This window comes from Halichoeres trimaculatus, unplaced genomic scaffold, assembly GCF_033239565.1.
Source record: "Halichoeres trimaculatus isolate MK-OKI-2021-1 unplaced genomic scaffold, fHalTri1.1 fHalTri1_scaffold_9, whole genome shotgun sequence".
Classification (NCBI taxonomy): domain Eukaryota; kingdom Metazoa; phylum Chordata; class Actinopteri; order Labriformes; family Labridae; genus Halichoeres; species Halichoeres trimaculatus.
In genome coordinates this window covers 22056120-22077638 of record NW_027437188.1, presented here as the reverse complement: position 1 = coordinate 22077638, position 21519 = coordinate 22056120, and the positions used below count along the sequence as shown (strand labels likewise).

Genomic DNA, 21519 nt, shown 5'->3' with positions numbered 1-21519 from the left:
ATGTGGAAAATCTACTTTGACTGTTGTTCCACAGTAGTTCAGTATTTTTATAGCACAGTACTGAATGTGCTACAAAGGTAGTCACCCTGAGTGTGTTTACATTAACTTGAAGATATTCTGTTTGTGTATGTGAGAATTATACCCCAGCTTTAATAACTGAGGTGAGCTCAGGAAAGGGTACCTCTCACATCTGAAACTAAACGATACTAATGTCCTGTACCTGGGAATCAGTATCAATACTTAATGGTAACATTGTTTGGTATTTGTATGTGTGTTTATGTGGTAATACATATTAATTTGTTTAATAAAATCTCAAAGAATTTCAACTTAATATATCTATTTATTAATATATAAATTTGCAATCTGGGGCCGCGCGGTGGCGCAACGGGTAGTGCTGCAGCCTCACAGCAAGAAGGTCATGGGTTCGATTCCCAGCTTTGCCGGTGGGCATTTCTGTGTGGAGTTTGCATGTTCTCTCCATGCATGCATGGCTTCTCTCCGGGTCCTCCGGCTTCCTTCCACAGTCCAAAAACATGCGTACCAGGTTAATTGAGAACTCTAAATTGTCCCTAGGTGTGAGTGCCTGTCTCTGTGTCAGCCCTGTGATTGGCTGGCGACCAGTCCAGGGTGTACCCTGCCTCTTGCCAAATGACAGCTGGAATAGGCTCCAGCCACCCGCGACCCTGGACAGGAAAGCGGTTAAGAAAATTGATTGATGGATGGATTTGCAATCCAGTGTTCATGCCAAGAATGGAAAATCGTCTACTCTTCCACTCTCACACAGTCACAAGGATGTGTTGAAGTACTGTAACATGGTATCATTCAATTTTACATGAATCAGTACTCAGTACTACAGATGGTCGTTATTTATAAAAGTACCTAATTTGGTACCCATCCCTAGCTAAGGTCATATGTTGGTTTTGAGCAACCCAGTTTTGCCAACTGATGATCTGGAGTGATGGGGAAGAAACTCTCTTGTCATTGGGCAGCGAAAGAACTGAGAGATCAGATATTAGAAAGCACTTAAATACTGTTCATGTCTGTCAGTGAGCAGGCAACTGGACAGGTCTTCCAACACATACTACAGCGCAAATCAGGCTACATGGTAAAGTACTGATGAAACATTACTACAAGCACTGCTCAAACTTTCCATGTCCCAGTCTGAATATCTAGGCTTGACCTGATACCAATACTGATCTGATCCAATACTAGTATTAATGTTACATTGTCTTTATTCCATAAAAAGATCAGAAAGAGAATTCTGTTTTGGCAACTTCAGGCTTTTCTAACCTTGTAAACAAAAATGGATAAATAAGATATTAAAACTGACCGTATTAATGTTTTATGGATTAAAAAAGTGTTAAATTGCAGGGAATAAATCTTCAATACTAACTGGGGTCACAATTTAACTGTAACCTTCTGCAGAAGATAAGTAGGGAATTAAACTTGTAAATGTTGCAGAGCTGTTGGCAAAACAAGCATGATTTCCAAACTGCTGACCTGCTGTAGTTTTCTTCATCTGTGATATTGCAGCTCTCCAAAGCACAATGCACAGAATAGAATAGAATAGAATAGAATTTAATAGATCTGTCCTTCACACCGATATCCATTCTTACCTCTTGATTCAGCTTACGACTAATACCCAATACTAGGCTCTGAAAGGTGCATCCTCAATTACACAGTAAGCTGCAGGTTCAACATTTTGTTGGTATTCATTAGAGCTAAGTCCACATGGGCCAAAAAAGTCTTATTTTTTATTGTTGACTTTTCATGTGCTGTATTTAACCAGCTTCTTGCAAAGTTTTCTTCCCTTTAAGATATCCAGCTGATGTTGACAGCTGAGTGATGATCACCTGCAGATAAGAGTTGGTTCGCTGGGTTCACGGGGCTGACACCAGCACAGCAGGTTTCAGGTGGTAAAGGTCAAAAAGGGGTAACTTCTTTGACACTGTTGGCTGTTTGAATACAAAGCAGCAGAGATAAATAACCACGATGGCAGAACTTTGTAAGCGATGATGTCACTTTTGTTGTGAGACTCCTGACAAAGTGTCTCTTTTCTGTGCCTTTAAGCATGATTTTATAAGATGTAAAAAGTTTTGAACACCTGTGTCTGAATTCGAAAAGTGACACATATTAGTTCAAGAGAAAAGCTACTACTCTGAATACAAGTCTAACTTTGGTACTGAGAGCACCCTATGTCGTGATGGGAAATGATGCTTCTCACTTGTTTTGGTTGTATCATGACATGCAGATTCACAATACCTTGTTTGTTGTTTTGAATGTAGTGCCAGTACAAGCTGTTCACAGCGGAATGTGGGAAAATGTTTCAAGACAGAGAAGTGTCTGTTAAACTCTGTGATTTATCATCAACACCAGCCACTGTCGCTGCAGTGGGAGGAAAAATCTAAGATTAATCTAAAAAACTGTTTGGATGCTGCAGCAGGTAGCAGCTAACTGAAGAGAGATGTTGAGCAACAAGGCCACTCAAGGCCTCAAGCACATCTCAGAGGACACATGTATCCATAGTCGCATCATACAAACACAACAGGAGAGTTCAACTAATCCTGTTTGAAATCCGTCTGCACTGTCAAAGACTGGCATGAGTCTGAAATGTAATCATGCGCTCCCTGCACTCATTCAGCCTGTGATTACCGGTTTGTTCTGAGCAGCAGAACTGGAAGAGTGGCTTCATTCGCTTTTTGTACTGTTTGGATCAGACAACCAAGTGTGTGTATGTGTGTGTGTGTGTGTGTGTGTGTGTGTGTGTGTACGTGTGTGTGTGTTTACTCCTGTTCATGTGTTTGTGTATTTGATGAGATGGGTGATGACAAGACAATGACATGGAAGAATTTGAAAAAGAAGAGCTGTGAACCCAGCTTAATGACAGCTCAGCACATGAGCAAAATGAATATTAATTCCAGTTGAATGAATGACGATCATTCAAACACAGACATGTGTGATGCTATTCTGAGCCAAAGTTGGGTAATAGTTGCTCATAAGACGATTACTGTCATTAGACAGTAACTTGTGACTTCAGTGTCACCAAAAATGAAAACACTGAAAATCCCCTCACCTCCTTGTGCATGCTGGCTATACTGCCCAGATGGCATAAAAGACAGAGTCTCTTTAGACCATAATGTAGCATCTCCTCCACCTCAGAAGCAGGTATAAGCCCTTTCATTACCTTCTGATTTCTCTGATTGTAGCTGTTGAAGTAATGGTAGCTCTTCAAGGCAAATGTTTCTGGCTAGGGATGGGTAAGTACCAATACCAGGTATCGGTATCGGGCCAATACTAGCCTTTTTTCAAGGTATCAGTACTCATGAAGGCTGCAGATACCAGCAGCAGATACTCTAGGCAAGGAAATCTTATGTTGAGCAAGTCCTCCTTGCCACTAATTGCTGCTAATTGCTGCAGTTTAACACCACAGCAAATGTGCTCCAGGTCCTGTTCAGACAACATGAATGAACCAGGAGGAGTTAACTTTTAAACGGTTTTATTTTGCACTTTAGTTTACTTTAAAAAATACTTAAACTCTGGCAGTTGTTCGTTTTATTGTGCACTTTTAATATATATTTTTTTAATATTTCTCAAAAAGATTCTAAACTCAGAGAGAGTTATTTGTGTTTTATTTGGACTTGATGTCAGAGTGACTGTGCATTCTTTGATCAAAATGATATGTCACAGTTAATTGACATTTTAGGTTTGAAAAGTACTTGTAGTATCGGTACTCCATCGGTGAGTACTCAAGAAGGAGTACTAGTACTGGTATTGGTCTGCACAAAAAGTGGTTTTCGAAGATCCCTATTTTTGGCCATGTACTTTTTGCCCAAAACTCAAAACAACAGTAACATTTTCACTTGGTGAAGGCTGTTGGCTCTGTCATTTCACTTAAAGAACTAGCAGAATAGGGTAGCTCTGCATGGGCATGGGATTGTCTTTTTTTTTGTTGTTACAAATGCCAGATCTTATAATTTTCGTAAGTAAACACATGAGTTGAATGAAAAAAAATGAATGATATAACCTATTACTCAAGTTGCACCATATCCTCTAACTTTGGATTATGTTAACCACCACAATGATCAGGGTTGGGACCAGCATCATGCAGATTAAAATTGTTTAGCCTGCATGTTTTCACTTTTACATCAGTTCATCTTACTGTATCCACACCATGTCTGGACACTGGTTTAACCTTGGTTTAAGTTTCTAACCACCTTTAAGTTCCTGTAAAGACTATCTAAATAATCTTGAAAGTTCTCACATTTGTATGCATGATTGTAATCTTTACCTCTGCCAAGGAGGTTTTGTTTTTTGGAGATCTTGTCTGTCTGTTTGTTTGCCTGTGAACAACGTAACTCAACAACTAATGAACAGATCTTGATAAAATTTTCAAGAAATGTTCAAAATGAGATAAAGAAGAAGTGATTCAATTTTGAAGGTCATCCAAATCACTGTGCGGATCCTGTATTTTTTTAAAGGATTCTTTATCATTGTGAGATAGGGCCGTTTTCACCATATGTGTATATAACTCCACAATAAATGGTTGGATTGCTTTGCAAAAAATACAAGACAAGGTCACCGTAATTTCTGACAGATGTAAAAGTACAATCCAGATCCTGGCAATATTCTGGATACTAAGATCCAGAACTAACACCAAATTGTAGCAGGCAGTCTGCTGAAAGGGAGTATGACATTAAAGTAGGACTAAAGTGCTGCATGACAATCACAATATGCTTAGAGGAGGTCTGCGCTCTCTGAGTGCTTTTCTAGTTTTTTTTTTCCTAATTCAAAATTAGATTATCAGCACCAAATGCTAATTCTCTGTTTCCCCGTCCAGGTTGTCCAGGAGTGGATTGATTTACGGCAGATATAGTCCCCATGACAAACCATAACAAAACAATGTTTTTTTTTTTGGAAGATTTCTTTGACATATATTAGACAAAGTCAAAAAGTTCCTCATACGGTAGTCATCCGTAATCTGAACTTTTCTCCCTCTAAAGCACATAAAAATAAAAAAACACACTCACACATGCACACACTAAACTTTTACTGCCTCCTCTCGACCTGTTTCCTTCACCCAGCAAACAACTTCCTGGCTTTCACTTTGGGAAATACCTACCAGCTCTTTAAGCTCTGCTATCAAACAGCAGAGCCTGAAACACCACTGAGCTGTGTGTGACAGAGGTTTAAAGCTGCTTATTAGTGACACAACACTCCTCAGATTTCAAAGTTCGCTGTCTGGAGGAGCCTCTCCGTCACGTTTTTACCTTTTTGCCCTCCATAACTCTTCTTTTAAACACCACATCTGCCACAAGCTGCCCTCTTCTTACTCCACTTATATAACTAATAACTACTTCCATGTGAGACTGACAGAAAGATAAACGCTGATTTAGAGGCTGTTGTTTCCCAAACCTGTGTCACATTTGCTCTCCTGTGTGCTGTCCTGGGGCTTAAGTGTCATTCAACGATTTAAAGACCCCTGAAATCCACGACATCATCACTCAACTGATGCTGACTATGAGAGACGACAAAGGGATGAAAGCAGCAGAGTGCATCAAGCCTGAGCAGGAGAGTTAGAAGAGTCAGAATTCTTAGTATGAAATTAACGTAAAACTATAAATGATTCATGCTTTTTAGATTTTGTTGTGTTTATTTTTTTTTGTTTTATGATAAAACCCACAAGATTTGGTCAAAATTCCAAGTCTGACTTAATCAAGACCGGGCACTCACTGAAAGGGGTCCAATATAGACTGATCAGGTCTGAGGGCAGTGACTGACTGATTTCAGTGACCCATTGTAAGCACTCTAAAACCAGGCTGGCAGCTTTTAAATCAGTGACTCTTTGCTTCCTTTTACTTCACTGCTCTGGGAAAGATTATTCCCCTTGAAGGCATTCTCAGTAAAAACATGCCAGGGAGCTTTGCGTTGGTTGTACCATCAGACCCCAGGGAACCACAAACCGTGCCAAAAACAAGCTGTTGAAACAACTGAAAATGAGGAAAACATCTTTCAAATGCCACTTTGTTACCCAGACTGTTAAATGAAAAACAAGAAAACAAGGGCTGCAGGAATTCAAAACAGAAGCCTGTTAGGCTAAATATTAGTTATGATACTTGTAAAAGTGTATCATATTCTAATTTTCTCCATTCCTCACCTTTTTTATACATATTAGGCCATTAGATCCACATTACCTGCTCCTGAAACAGTCTACGTGTGTGTTTCACAAACTTTTCCCACTAAAGTGAACTTTGCGTGTGAATGTGTGTGTGTGTGTGTGTTTACCTGTGGCCTTCTCGGGGTTGTTACACATGAAGCACAGCCAGCCTCCTTCCTCCTCACTGTAGCCAAACAGGTCGAAAAAACGAACTTCTTCCAGCTGAATCTGGAGACTGTCCAGGTCCTACAGACATGCAGAGAGGGGAAATATGGTACCGAAACTTTCACGTTGTCTTTTTTTTCTTTAACAACATGATCTGTCCAGCTTTTTCACAGGCTGTATTGCATGAAATAAGAGAGTGACAAAGATCATATTACATAATACATAATACATATTTATCATTATCACATTTAAGGAGATGATTGATTACTGTCATCAGCCTCCATAATAGAGTTTATTCCTATGTGTGTGTGTGTGTGTGTGTGTGTGTGTGTGTGTGTGTGTGTGTGTGTGTGTGTGTGTGTGTGTGTGTGTGTGTGTGACCTGTGAGTGTGTTTTCATGCTGTATTTTCCCAGTCAGACCAAATCTCTCTAAAATGAATTCCCAGTTCCAACATCCTGACCACCAACCGAGCAGAAAACTGTGTTTCATCATTCCCCTGACCTCTGACCCTCCCTTCACATTTCTTGATGATCCATTTAAGAACCAGAGGCACTGGGTTAGATGTGCATGAAACACCCAGAGGGGGTTGACTTGATAAAGTGAAAGAAAACAGGTAGCTGTAACTGCAGAGCTACTGGTGTGTTCGACATTGAGATCCCTCAGTTTCAACATTAAAGGACAAGGGAGGATACATATTGTGAAAGCAGCTTTCCTCCTTTTTAAAAGTTGGACCACAACACACACAAATGCACACCCTTGACCAAAGTAGTTAATTCAGACTGGTCCATGCATCAGTGCTTTGCTTGTGTTGTTAAAACTGAAATAATGGAGGCCAAGGGGTTTTCACTGCAGATACCAGAAAATCAGGACCATGTGTGGCTGAGAAAAGTGAACCATCTGTGGGACTGCATGAACATTAATAATCAGATACAATTCAGGAAGCTAAACGGTTTTCAGGACAGAGATGTTGCAACACTGAGACGGTCATGCAGCAATGTATGCAGAGGAATCTGAAGCTTAACTGCCAGTGCTTGGAGGACAAAGAATGAGATGATTTCACCACTAGTTATATTTTAAGGAAGGCAAACATTTAAATTCATTGTGAAATATTTAAGAAAATAATGCTCCATGGCAAAAAAAAAATTACATTTAAAATATGCATGGAGGAATGGTATCCTGCTCAATAATGACAGTACTGACTCACCACAGTCATCGTCACTTCAGCCTATTTTGGATTTCAAAGATTATCTAAACTAGTCAATCTATTTAATTTACAAACAATAACTTAATCATTTGTAATTAATTCCACTAAAGTCAGTCCAAATCATTTTACTCGTAAAGCAAAAGTAAGACACGCACAGGTAAACTGCAGACTTACAGTGTGTCTCAAATCGCATACTTCCATACTGTGTACTCAAAATTTTCAAATTGAGTGTACTAAGCATACTACATACTCACTGGCTTAGTGTGCGAATTTTGAGGGTGTAGTGCTGTCTCAAATCGCATACTGCCAAGCGCCGTACTTATCGGGAATGACGACATGATGTCGACCTCTTCTTCTTCTACGTCTAATTGTGACCGGCTTCCAGCGCGTTTCCGCCAAATACCGCCACTATTTGCCAGCAAATTTTCAAAGCCTTTTCAGTAGTATGTTAAACACAGCTAATAACACGATCAGCGGTGTAGAGTTTATTAATGGGGGTTGGTGCAGCTGACTGAGGCTACCGAGAGAGCTACGCGGGGCGCTGCGGCAGTTAAAATACATCCACAAATTAAATGTCTGAGTGGTGCTTCTGGTCATGTACTCACTGTGCAGGGTCTAACCCGCTTGTTATTATATTTGCCTGGTTCACTGGGTAATGCTAGGGCCCTGGTAACTGTTAGCCCAACAAGCTTTAGCATTCGAGATAGCTGTTAGCTCAACTAGCATTAGCATAGCCCAGTGTTTCTCAATCCTGGTCCTGGGGACCCCCTGCCCTGCATGTTTTAGATGTTACCCCACTCCAGCACACCTGATTCAAATGAATGGCTCGTTATCAGGCTCGAGCAGAGCTTGATGACGAGCCTGTCATTCACGGAACAAAACAAACAAAAACAAGTTACACCACATGCACAACGTCAACAGCTGATGGTGCTTGGTGGAAACAACACATGTAAAAAACAACATCAATAAGTTACATTTATACATTGCTGCCAGAGGAGAAAATGAGTGCGTTAAGTGTCCACAGCTGCATACTCAAAATCCAGGACGATTTGAGTACATCATCCTGGTACTTTTGCATACTCATTTCTCACATACTATGCACACTGTTTTTCATTTTGACGCAGTATAAATTTCAAAATTTTGAGTATTTGAGTATGGAAGTATGCGATTTGGGACACACAATTAGTGTCTGACTGGGAGTCACATCCGAGCAACAATGCAGGAATGAAAACAAATCAGTCTTTTGCCAGATATCCTCAAACTATTTATTCATGTGCCAGGCTCCTCACTATTTAACACACAAGCCCAAATGTCCTGACTCAGTGATTTCTATATGGTTTCACTAAGCTTTGGGATGTGTTCCTCTGTTTTCAGTGACGAATTAGCAGCCAGGCAACAGGCTGACATGGAAAAACATGACCCCATATTTGATCATTTAGGACAAAAGGTGGATTCAATACAAAGATGAAGAAACACTAATGAAGCTACGTAAGCTATGATCAATCTGTCCTCCTTTAACCCCTTCAATGTTACCCCTGTCCTTCTGCACCCCAGCCTCCCTCCCTCAGCCCCCGTCTGTACATCAGTGTTATAATTTGATCAAGATGGAAGAATGAAACAACACATGACTTCAGGCAAGTGACAACAATGGGACCTTGTGTTGGATATGGAATATATGTCAGATTTGATTTTCAGATTCTATTGTTTTATTCAGATAAGAAAAGCTAGAAATAATTGTGTGCTTACTGCATTCAGTAAAGATACAGCTAATATTGATCTGTTTCCAGCAGCATGTTTGTGTAAAGAAACTGCAAAAACTGAAACCTAAGCAAGTGTTTGTCTCATTTTTATCTTTTAAAAAAAATTCTTACTAGACTCTAAGGAGCCGAATTCACCTGACAAGACATATTTTTTTGTCTTTTCATATCTTGACATAAAACTTTTTCTGGACTTGTCAAATGAATGTGGCTCAAATTAAGTGTAATAAACAACTTTTACCAAAATAAATAAATAAACACTTGCCTAGACTTCAGGTTTTGCATTGTGATGGTGGGGTTTAGTTAATCCTCACATCTGTCCCCGAGATTTAACCTTAAGGTAATGATTACATTATTCTCTTTTCAATAAGTCGTTGGAGCGATATTTCTTAATACAGATGACCTCTATATTCTAAGTTGTGGACATGAACCAAGCAGAAAAATGCTGCATTGCATTAAATAATGATGCCAGTGTAGCCAATGAAAAACTGGCTAGCCTCTTAGCTTCTCACTAGAGATCGCCTGCAAAAGCCAAAGAAGCCCCCATTCAGTCCCATGTTTTACAAGAAAACTATACATTTTTTACAACCTGGTTAAATAAAATGCTATTGGTATAAAGATCACTTATTCATTTGTACATTATAAGGGGTGTGGAGGGGTGTTTTTTTTGCTACCCATTTGTTTTGATTTAATTAAGGCCTTCAGTTTCACATAAATTACCAGGAAGCTAAAATCCTCCCGGCTCTACCTCTTAGCCAGTGTCTTCATCAAAGGTTAGGTAGTGTCAGCATTTCCAGCATCTACCAGCATTTCCTCAGGAACCAATCAATGACATCATGAAGTTTGTGTTTAAACTTTTTTGTCATTAACCTTTGATCTGATCAATTGTGAACAACAAACTCAGATAAGTTCATATTTTGACAAAGTGATCTAAGGATGTCTTCTGTGTGCATCCTTTGTGTAAAAGGTCTTTGGAGACAAACAAATCAAGTTGTTAAAAAAGCGGTTAGGAAAGGAGAGTAGAGGAGACAGGGGGAGTGTAAGGCAGGAGAAAGGAGAGAGGTGGGAGTAAGAAGTGGGGGTCTGGTTGATGAAGGCTTAAAATTGGTCTCTGTTGACATCAAGTACTGCAGAAAGGCCACCATTTTTACCTTTTTTTTCTCTCTACTCATTATTTGACATTTTCTTAGTTATCTAATCAGTCTAGGTCTCAAATTGAGTCTGACTTTCAATATTCAGTCTTCATACTATCACTTCAACAAACTCTCCACTATTAGACTTGGATAAACAATACGCTCCTACTTTGGAAAATGAAGACAGTGACACAGCATTTTTCTCCAGTGTTGTTATTCGTGCTTTAAACCAATTAACCCATTACTATAACCACTTTATCTCTCTCAACTTTTTACAGTAGGGAATGCCACATAAGTTATTATTCAGCTTTTCTTTTGGCTTAGTTTGAAGTTCCGACATCCTACTATCTCCTAAATAGTCTCTCACACCAGCTTTGCATTATCTCCTTACCATTAAACTACAAAACTGAGCCGTCAGAAGCTGAACATAAATCCTTTTTACAACTCTTAAAGCTCATAAAAACCTTTAGTCTTCCTTTGAATTTCCCTGTCGGTACAAAAATAATCGATAATCTTTATTGTCTCGTGTCTGTATAAACCTTTGCCCCATTTGGCATCTCTTGCTTTCCTCGACATGTGTTTCTGATTGGCTGACAGAGTCGGGAGTGAAGCTGTATGTCTAATGAGGAGGAGAGAAAAGCAAATGGGAAATTCAGAGCATATGGATGGAGAGAGACGCTATGACCTTCTTCCTCTCACCCCTGATTTTTGGGATCTTTTTAGAGCTCACTTCACTTCTGGACGGCAGAGTTTGTTGTCAACTTGTATCAGAGCTACGGCACTTTTTAAACCTGTATCCAAACTTTATGCTAAGCCAGAGAGGGTAAGTGTCAAATCCAACCTGGACTCAAGGGTGGACCAGATGCTCATGCAGGCAACATGAATATGCTTTGCATGCATTATGCACTCACATCAGGGTAGAGGTTGAGTAGTCCGGCTATTTGTACCCTTTTCAACACCAGGGATGATCAATGACATAAATTGGGATGATGATTGCTTGGTGCTTCTGGAAGAACAGGTAGTCTTTATATTTGGCCTGACAGAAAACAGCACAGTGTTGCTGAAAGGCTCATGAAATATCCGGAAACATCAAAGCCTGCCATAAATGTGCCTATAAGCACGGAAACAGAGTATAAAAGAGTAACACTCACTTTTTATTTCGACCAAAACCTTAAAAATTTGGTGGTAGATGCTGAAAAGTTGCATACAAGTGTTAAGCAATCTGGGTTTAAAAACTCAGAATTTCAAATGTTGAACTATTCCTTTAAGTAATCACGTTGAGAGAAGCAGCACGTTTTTATGGGCAGTCAAGCAGATAAATCAAAGGTTTTACTGGTGAAGAGTTAAACTTTACAACCATTTTTGAACAGCTTAGTCACACAGCATGAGTGTTTCTGCCCTGTGCATCATGTGTGTCTGTGTGTGTTTTGGGTATATCCAGCCTCCATATGGAAACCACAGCCGGTCCAGCTCTTTGCCGCCATAACACATGTTTAGAGAAAGACAAATACCAGCTGTATTTTCTTTGTGACTCTAATTGTTTCCCAGCGACCACTTAGCTTGTCATATTATGAGGGGGCTGCATGAGGCATCCACGCATTGAAACAATCACACTTATTCACACAATCAGTGACCCAAACACACATAAACACACAAGGTGGAGATGAAGAGTCACAGAGAGCAGAGGGGATGTATACAGATGTGTCCATTTAGTGCATTCCTAACTCAAAGTGGATGTTGAACTCTGACGCTTTCCTAAACTTTTTTTTATCCTCTACTGATGACATCATTCCCTCTGCTGGAGACAGATAGCTTTCAGCAGGAAACACACATACACACACGCAGATATACACACTCATTGTGGTCCAGTACCTTCCTGTGTGGGGTCGTCTGCTGTGTCATAGCCATGGGGAAGCTGTGAGCTCCTTTTAGCTGCGTCTTCTCCCAAAGAGAAACAAGTCTCTGGACACAGTCGTCCCGGGAGCACAGAGGGACGCTGGACTTACTCTGGTCAAAGGAGAGAAAAACACACAGTGCCCTAAATTAAAGTTTATTTTTGGAGAGGTACAGGCAAAACGAGGCACAGAGGGTTGGGGAATACTCATGTTTTAACCTTTATGTGTTCAGTTTGCACTCCAGGATAAACATAGTTCCGCTATTAAGCTCTTTATAGATCCCCAAATATGACAAGGATGATATCAGGTTCTATGATGTATTAGCTCACTTTATTTGTTGTATTTGATAATGAAAGTTTTCACAACACCAGGCCAACTCACATCACTAAAAATATATATCCTGCCCTGTTAAATCATTCAGATGACAGAGCAACATCACAAAGTATCACCTGTAGATGTAGCAGCATGATGTGTATCCACAGATGAGGCTGTCGACTGGTCAGGTTAAAACAGGATTTGGTGTACAGACAGTAGTGGCCTTTGAGAGGACAGGAGAACGACAGCTTCGCCACACATCCCCGATTTGAATCTGTTATGCAAACAAGGACACAAAAGCATGTCAAAGTGACAAAAACAATAATATGTAGCAGATGCTCAAAATTTGCAAATTATACAATAAAATTCACAATAGAGATGAGTCAGTTCACTCGTTTTCTGTGTCCCTCTCTTTGTCTTTGCACGGATAGACTTGTGCAACCTTGGGAACATATTTACAGAATGATTCACAGCACGCAAGGACACCAAATGTTTGATCATAAGAACATGGCTTCTCCTCCCACCAACACCTCCCACTAACCACCCCCTGCTTTAGTCAATGAGGGGAAACCAGGCAAGGGCCAGCAGCTTCTGTACTTCTCAGTGAAACCATCTGTGAGCTGTCTAAATGGTTATTAAGAATGAATAAAGAATGTTTTCTTTAAACAATGCTCTATTTTAGTGTAAAAATTATAATGCTATTTATTTTACTTTATAGGGAGGAGTTTTAAGATTGATACTAACAGCAGTAATAATGATAATAATAAAAAAAAAAAGGTTACTCGACAACATCTCCTATTAAACATCACTGTTTATTTAATTTCTCTAGTTTGAAACAAATTTAAACTATTTTTTATAAAGGTCTTGATTAGAATTAACCAGCTGGAGTATCTTAAAGTATAGCGTCTTATCTTTTTTCTGTTTCAATCAAACTAAGATAAACAATGTATACTGAACAGATAAGACTGGTTCGACTACAGAACAAAATAGGAGAATTAATGGTAAAGGAACAAAACTTTTTTCTTTAACTTAAAAGTTTTCTTCAACATAAATACATTTTAAAAAGTCTATCAAGTATGACATATAACTTTGATTTGACTGAACCTGTTTTTGCTAAATATGGTCAAAGTGGTTTCCAGCCAAAGTCAGCTTTATAATGCTTGAGTCCATGACTCAGACTCTAGTCTGGCTCCACTTCTGATTTTCAGGATTTGTGAACTAATGACTCAGAATTGGACTGAGGCATTCATTAAAAATTCAGTTCTCTCTCTGGTTTCTGGTAAGGTGAAACATTTTCATCCACAGACAGTGTAATTTTCAAGTTAATTAAAGCTTACACATTTGGAAAGTTTTTTAAAAAAGCAAATGTGGTTGTGATATAGACCATAAAATGCTTAAAGGCAACCAATTCTCTGGCAATTAGTCATTGCTGTGAATGCAGTAATGCATTCACAGCATATGTTCTTCTGTGTCAAAAAAATTTATTCTTCTTCTTCTTCATCCGCCCGCTTTTTTGGACCGCTAAAACTTCTACAAACTTCAACCGATTTTCACTGTTCAAACTTCAAAACGTGTGTTTCAGTGGGGACAAGGGGGACTCTTCAGAAACTTTTCACAAATACTTTCCGAGATATTCAACGTTTTACGAGATTTCAGTCCCATAGAGATGAATGCGGAATTTTCAAAATTTCCTGCCTTCAGGACATTTTTTCAGCCTGCTTCAAACCCTCCTCATTCAGTCATACATTCAGCTACAAACTCCATTCAAACTTCAAAATATTCAGCTATCTTTTGGCTTCATTCAGTGGGTTTCAAATGTTTCCTAGTATTCATAGTTTCTTCACAATGACCCTTCAAAGGTCATGATGCATTTCAGCTCTTCGAGCCATTTAACATTGGTGTGTATTGGACGGAATGTTTCAGCTTAGAGTGGGAGATTCAAACGACAGAGCAGGGAGAGGGGGAAACAAGACCTGGGAAACTTCTGGGTAAACTGCTCTCTTGGCCACATTTTTTGAGCTATCAACACAAATAAGCCCTCAAAATGTAAGTAGTCTTGTCCTGCTTCTGACAAAGTGGTTTTTAAAGCAAAAGGATGGAGCCCTTTTTCACAAAATGGCCAACTGTCGGGCAAAGTCAGCTCTGGCACCCATGTACCCCAATGTTAATTCCTGAGGGGTTTTCTCAGGGATCAGTCAAATTTCCCTCATCTATCTATCGCTGTCATGGGCGTATTTCTGCATCTTCAGACATGAATTTTACATGGACAGCTTCCTCAGGGTCTCAGGATTCCTACGGTGTGATCATTTTTCTTATCGGCCCTTTGGTTTAGTCACAGTTGCAGGCAGTTTGACACCCTGATTTCAGTGGAAATGTGTTGGGAATCAACAGACTCCACCAGCTCTCTGATGGCAGTTGGTAAACAATGATCACCATGGCAACATCTGGCTTCAGATGAGCCTCAGCTGACAGGCTTACATGATTAAAAACTCACACACAGAACACACAGGATTTCAAGAGATAAGACTTGCAATATTCCTCAGTCAGGTCATTATTTCCATAAATGTTCTTTAAAATTTAATTCATTGCTTCGAATTTTGAAAAGATGCAGCCATTTGAACTTTAAATTCATTTACCCATTCCATTGATTCATCCATTAATTTCCTTTCATCCAAGAGTTAAAGGGGGGCTTATTCAGCACTCTGCATTAGAAGTTGAGTGCAAGCTTTTCAGGAATTATTTCAACCATTTTCAGACATAAATTCAGTCATTCATGTTCAGCATTCTGCATTAGCAGTTGAGCAAAAGCTTTTCAAGACTTAATTTAAATATTTTCAGACATAATTTCAGTCATTCATGTTCAGTATTCTGCTTTAGCATTTCAGTGCAAGCCTTTCATGACTTCTTTCTTCCATTTTCAGACATCTTCAGTCATTTATGTTCAGTATCAGCATTAGCAGTTCAGCGCAAGCTTTTTAACACTTCATTTAGCCATTTTCAGACATAACTTCAGCCATTCATGTTCAGCGTTCTGAATTAGCAGCTGAGCGCAAGCTTTTCAGGACAATTTCAACCATTTTCAGACATATCTTGAGTTTTTCATGTTCAGCTTTCTGCATTAGCAGTTCAGCGCAAGCTGCTTCAGCACTCTGCATTCACAGCGCAATTTCTTCAGAAATTGCTTTTCTAGTTTTAAATCTAATACCACCAAGTGTCAGAATCTTTTTTGCAATTATTTTATGGATTTACAGTATCATGCTGGAGCATTTTTCAATAAAGGGGAATTTGAAACCAGCCACCTAATGGACCTGAGTTGAGAGTGCTTGCTATCATCTCCAGGTGGCCCAAAATTAGCCAAAAAAAAAAAAACATCCAAAGGGCTGGGCCTGGCTCTGGGCCTGTAATGTCAACATTTATTTTTTGTTCTCTACAAAAATGATAAATCTAAGAGACAGACTTTTTAGGAGACATAATTGATCTATACATCGCTAATCTGTTTTTTTTTATGTGAATATGATGACTGTATCACTGAGTTAGCATGAAGGGTGTTGGGAAGAGTTTTATAGGGATTGTGCAGTCTGCTCTTTGGGATAAATATGATTTGGTGAGACCTTCATGTCTGAGTATGCTTTTTTAAAACAACAACAAAAGAAAATCATTGCACTTAAAATACTTTTACCCTAAATGTCAGATTAATCCCTTTAAACACATTCATACCCCCAAGGCCATGCCAGTGTCTTATTCTTATGCTCCCGTAGTGCAGACATAGTACAGTCACACCACTACTTGTGCGTAAGCTCTGGGCTGTGTAATCCTCATCATCTCCAGAGATGAAGCATCAGCAGTAAATGTGAGGACAAGCCAAGACATGATGACATCATTCAGCTGAGACAACCTGTGACATCATATCCTCAGTGCCTTGGTGCTGATTCTCATTTGGAGACTCAACACGGTGAGCAACGATGCAAAGCGCCAATTATAGAATGAGAAATGAGTCTATGTTGAACGTGTGCATGTTTACATTCTTTATCAGATTTAATCACTGAAGCAGAGGCCAAAGGAGGAGTTTGTTTTTCTTTGGGTGTGTGTGTGTACCCCATGACTCCTGGCTGGCTCTTGGTTAAAATGACAGTAAGGCCAAAGGAGGAGCAATAACATCCTCCCCTGTCCATCAAAATATCATCACCTCTTGTGTCATGTGTAAGAATGTGTGTATGTGTGTGTAGTTTGCCAGCTCTTGATATGTTCATATAATGAATCTGTGTCCCCAAAGGTGCAGTTCACTGCTGCACATGGCTCAGACAAAGAAATAATGTCATCCTACTGCATATTTATGTATATAGGTATGTGTGCTTTGGAAAGTGTGAAACTAGGGGTTGGATTTGTGCACGTGACTGTCTGCAGGCATGGAAGGTCTCAGATGTCTCATTGCGACATTCAATGCATTTTTTTTACTTTAAATCTCATAAATAGAGAAGCAGTTTAACAGATGGATTCCAGGATGTCTTGAGTTGTTTGTTGGCTCATTGGGAACTCCGGAGAAATTCTCTGTGGTATTGATTTTGGCTTCAATGTGGACAATGCGGTACCTCTAACATCTTCGCTGACTTGCACAAAAATCTCATTCTACCGTCCTTTAACAGTCACCCTTGTTACCAGCCTTCTTTACAACCTGCAAAAATGATTGTTACAGTTTTTCTGTTTCTGTGCGGAAATAGGTTTCGACAGCATCGGCTCTCCTACGGCAACAAAGTCACGCTTCAAGTGATGCAAATCGAATCAATAAGTGGAAAATATGAACAAATCAGAAGAGATTAATAAAAATAAAATATCAAATCCCTGAACATGAATGAAACTCAAAATTTAAAGTAATGATCTAAAAAGTTTTCGGAAACGGATTAAATCAGTTTAGAGGGATAAGGTTTCTGATTACATAGTTTTCTCACATGAACTTCCTGACCCTTCAGTTAGTGATGCACACACAGATAGCTGCACCACATTTTTATAACTCATGTATTTACTGCATGCATACCATGTATGTGCACACTGCACACAGCATTCATCTGGATCTACTTAAACCTAACCATGTTGTACTAATGTAATAGAGTATATCAGCCCTGCCCACCTCAAAACAATCTTTCTATACCATACATTGATTAATTTTTACATTAAAACAAATTAGCTCTATGGCTTTGGCCCCACAGAGTTTGGCTCCAGTACATGCTCTCACCCTGAATAAGAGAAAGCACTGGAATCAGCAGTCGTAGAGATAGATCTGGTTATACTCAAAATCCAGTCAAAGCAATTGATCATGCTAAATGTATGTCATGTGTAGCACGAAGAGGAGATTTGTTGGAAATATAAACAACATCCTTCATCTAATATTAGACAGAAGTAGACACGGCGTTCTCCAGCTGGCACACACAGCGGATACTTCATCTTGAAACCACTGAGATGACACAAGTTTCCATTAGTGCGCAAACATCAGGCATCAAGTAAAGTATATGAATGAACTTTGACTGTTTTTAGCTTCACCTGCTGAAAGGTGATGATTGAAACCAGCTCAGAGGGGTTGATCTGCTGAGCAGAAGTAATCAATCCCTCTGAGCTAAAAACAGACATTCCATCTTCTAAACACTGGAATCAAAGATCTCACTACTCAAAAGAAAAGGTCAGAAATATTCAGTACAATCAAATCCACAGTGGGTATAAACCGAACCATGAAAAAGATTCATGCCTTTAACTTATCTAGGAGTAGAAGGACAAAATCACACACCCATGACCTCTAAACAGGATTAAAGTCACTGATTAGAGCATGAAATATTGAAATTAACTTCTCTTGGAGTCATTTATCCCTGTCAGATCAGGGATAAAGAGACACTAATCAATCTGTAGATAGTTGTGTTTTTGCATGCATGTGTGTGTGTGTGTGTGTGTGCATGAGATTAAGGGTGAAAATGAAAGGACAGAGGAGGTGCACTGATACTACATCATCAATCACCCTCAGCCACCACAGCAGACCCTCCTTCTGCCTCCATGTATCTCCTTTGAGTAATGCTTTCATTCAGGTCACTGTTTACCTTCTATCGCACAGTGCTCTGGTATGGGGATCTGCTGCACCATGTCTTTACAGAACTCCTTGATGGTCTCCATATTGTCTCTTAAGTGGATGAAGAGTCTGTCGCACTCCTCCGGCTCCTCCTTCTCTCTGTCCTTGTCTTTGCTTTGACCTCTCTCAGTTTCTCTGACCCCTCCATCCAGAGGAGCTGTGAAAGACGATGGACCTGTTGGTGTCCTCTCAGTGGGCGGAGCTTCTTGGCTTTCAGATTGAATATTTGGCATCGTGTTGGAGAAGATAATGTCTGGGCTTTGGTCGAAGCCGTCTCCATCATCCCCGTTGTCTGAGTTGTTGGAGCGTGAGCGCACAGCATGGAGGGCCAGGCTCTTTGACCTGAGGAAGATGTTGGGCTCAGTTACTCATTGTTTTATTTTTATTTATTTTTCCTCACCATGCAGTTCAAGTTCAGATAACCACCTGTTAAATCTCATCTCTCGTCTCTCCTCTCTGACAGCTTGGCTCAGGCTGTAGCGTCGCTGGGGAGGCATGGAGTCATCCTCCACCTCCTCCTCCTCTTCTCTTGCATCCTTCTCCCCCATTTTCTCCTCCAGAGCCTGGATCTTCACCTGCAGACGCTGCTCTGACCTCCCTACTCCTCCCCCTGGAAGAGAGGCACAGGGTGACAGCTGGCACACCTCGTCCACCCTGCAATACACACACACACACACATAGACACACAGGGCAGAGTGTGAGGTTACATGTGGCAGGAAAATAAGAAGTCCTTTCACACTTTGAGGTTTTCCTCATTTCCAGTACTGTCAAAGTTACAGCCACATTAAACTACATTTATTTGTGTAGACAAATAAGGATGGAGGCCTCACTCTCTGGCCTGTCTTCTAGAGATATTCACTTTCTCACCATCATTTGCTCTCTGTTCCTCTTAGCCACGCGCCCTTGCCTAACCTTATTTTGTTCACTACTTTCCCCTCCCTCCTCTCTCCTGTGCTCTGTTTCCTTTGCCTCTCACTTTAGTCCCCATCTCCTCTTTTTTGATCTTTAATTTAGACTAATTATTCTCTCCAGTACCCTCTTTATGTCTCTCTGTTTCTTCCATAAAAGCAGATTTTTTAACTTCTTTACACCGTTCACATGTCTGCTGAAAAAAGGACTTTTTGACTTCTTCCTCTCTCCTCACCCTCTTGTTCTTTGACCAGTAAACCACCCTGCCTCTCTCAAACAATCTTTTTCTCAATCTTTCCTCCAGAAGACCCCAAGCAAAGTGTTTGGAAACCTCCGACGCTGCACACAATGTTCTCATTAAGGAGGGAGCAGTGTGTCATTCCCACACTGCAGCCAGATGTCAACTAATGGACATTAACATAAAAATAAAACCCACCAAACCCATTCAAAAGCAGAGCATACTTCACTTTCCGTGACTTTCATTTAATATAAAATTAGGACATCACAAAGAGGAAACGTTTTTTGTGGTCTATTTATTTTTTGTACCCAAAATTAGATAAATGTGTGGGTTCAGACTCTTGATTTTGTACAAGAAACACAAAAGTTTAAAACACTTAACCACTCTGTAACACAGAGATTAGCATATTGTCAGGGCTGACAGCTGGTGTTTGGAAAATCAAATTCAAACTGAAAGTGATACTTTATTAGCTGACTTGAGTGCAGAACACTCAGGAAATCACTTCTTCATAACTGTGTAGCCGGATCATATCTGATCGGAAAATGCTTTACAGGATGAGCTAATGAGGTAAATACTTAAATAAGAAAAACAGAAATTTAACGAACTGTAACTGAAGCTATTCTCAAATAAAAAAGCCCACTATTTCCAATATAAGTTCACCAAACTCAAAGCTTGCTTTACAGACCTAAAATGTGCTTAATCAGCAGTTTTCATGCTCTTAAAGAGGGGCTGTTGCACCATCTTTTATACTGACCATGTTACCCCTGTATTGGCTTTGCATGACTTAAAATAAAAAAACAACTTTTTCTCTCATGCGGGTGTTTGCTTTCTTAGGAAAAAAAACTTATTTCAGTTTTTGTATGAAAAGTTAGTTTTAGTTACTGTCTCTTTAAGACTCCCCTATTACAACCCCCTTCCCCTCTGATTGGCCAGCCCTCTTGAGGCCTGTCAAGGATAGGCCTTTGTGTTTATAGCCTCTCCTTGTTAGCCAGTTGCTTGATCCTTATGCAATGATTTTATTATTTCAGCAGTTGTGATCTTGATGACTGAAAAACGATGAGCAATACACAGATTTTATGCCTTTATATTGATTCTTGTCTTTGATCCCAGGAAAGTTTTACATTTTAAAATCAGCCTCCTACTTAAAAAGAGCTGGGAAGCAGAAGAGCAGATACTTATCATATGTCCTCTAACCTGCAGTGTGTATCTGTGCTCTCCTCCAGTCTCCTCCCCAGCAGTCTGGCTATAGCAGTGAAGGAGTTGCTCATCCTGTAGAGGTCTTTGCTGCAGCCGCCCAGTACAGACGGGTAACGGTCGGTGAGAGCTCGGATTTCCAGCAGCAGAGTGTGGTGAAAGCTGTGCTCCATGCTGCCCAGAAGTGACACCAGGTAGACCAGTACACTGTGGGCATGAGCCTGGACCATGAAGAAAGAGAGGACAGAAAGTCTGTTTATCTGATCCATATTGGAGTTGTCATAAAACTACACAAAAGAAAAGAGAAAACGAGTTTTCAATGGTCCAAACACATTAGTTAGTTAAGTGAATACAGGACCTGTGTTGTTGTAGGAAAACACCTTGAAGGTGCTGTTTCACTTCACTACATGTGTTTTGGTAAATGAGGAGTAACATTTATCCAACT

General features: G+C 39.9%; 1 protein-coding gene across 3 annotated transcripts in view; it reads right to left on the bottom strand.

The window, feature by feature from the left end:
• Nucleotides 1–21519, bottom strand: part of veph1 (ventricular zone expressed PH domain-containing 1) — an 84876-nt gene that overhangs the window by 14543 nt on the left and 48814 nt on the right. For all 3 annotated transcript variants that reach the window (XM_074679310.1, XM_074679309.1, XM_074679311.1), the window contains 6 exons: nucleotides 21075–21295; nucleotides 19160–19387; nucleotides 18705–19075; nucleotides 12759–12898; nucleotides 12287–12421; nucleotides 6283–6400 (listed from right to left, as the gene is read on the bottom strand). In XM_074679310.1, coding sequence (XP_074535411.1) covers nucleotides 6283–6400; nucleotides 12287–12421; nucleotides 12759–12898; nucleotides 18705–19075; nucleotides 19160–19387; nucleotides 21075–21295 — 1213 coding nt within the window. The remainder of the gene's footprint in view (nucleotides 1–6282; nucleotides 6401–12286; nucleotides 12422–12758; nucleotides 12899–18704; nucleotides 19076–19159; nucleotides 19388–21074; nucleotides 21296–21519) is intronic.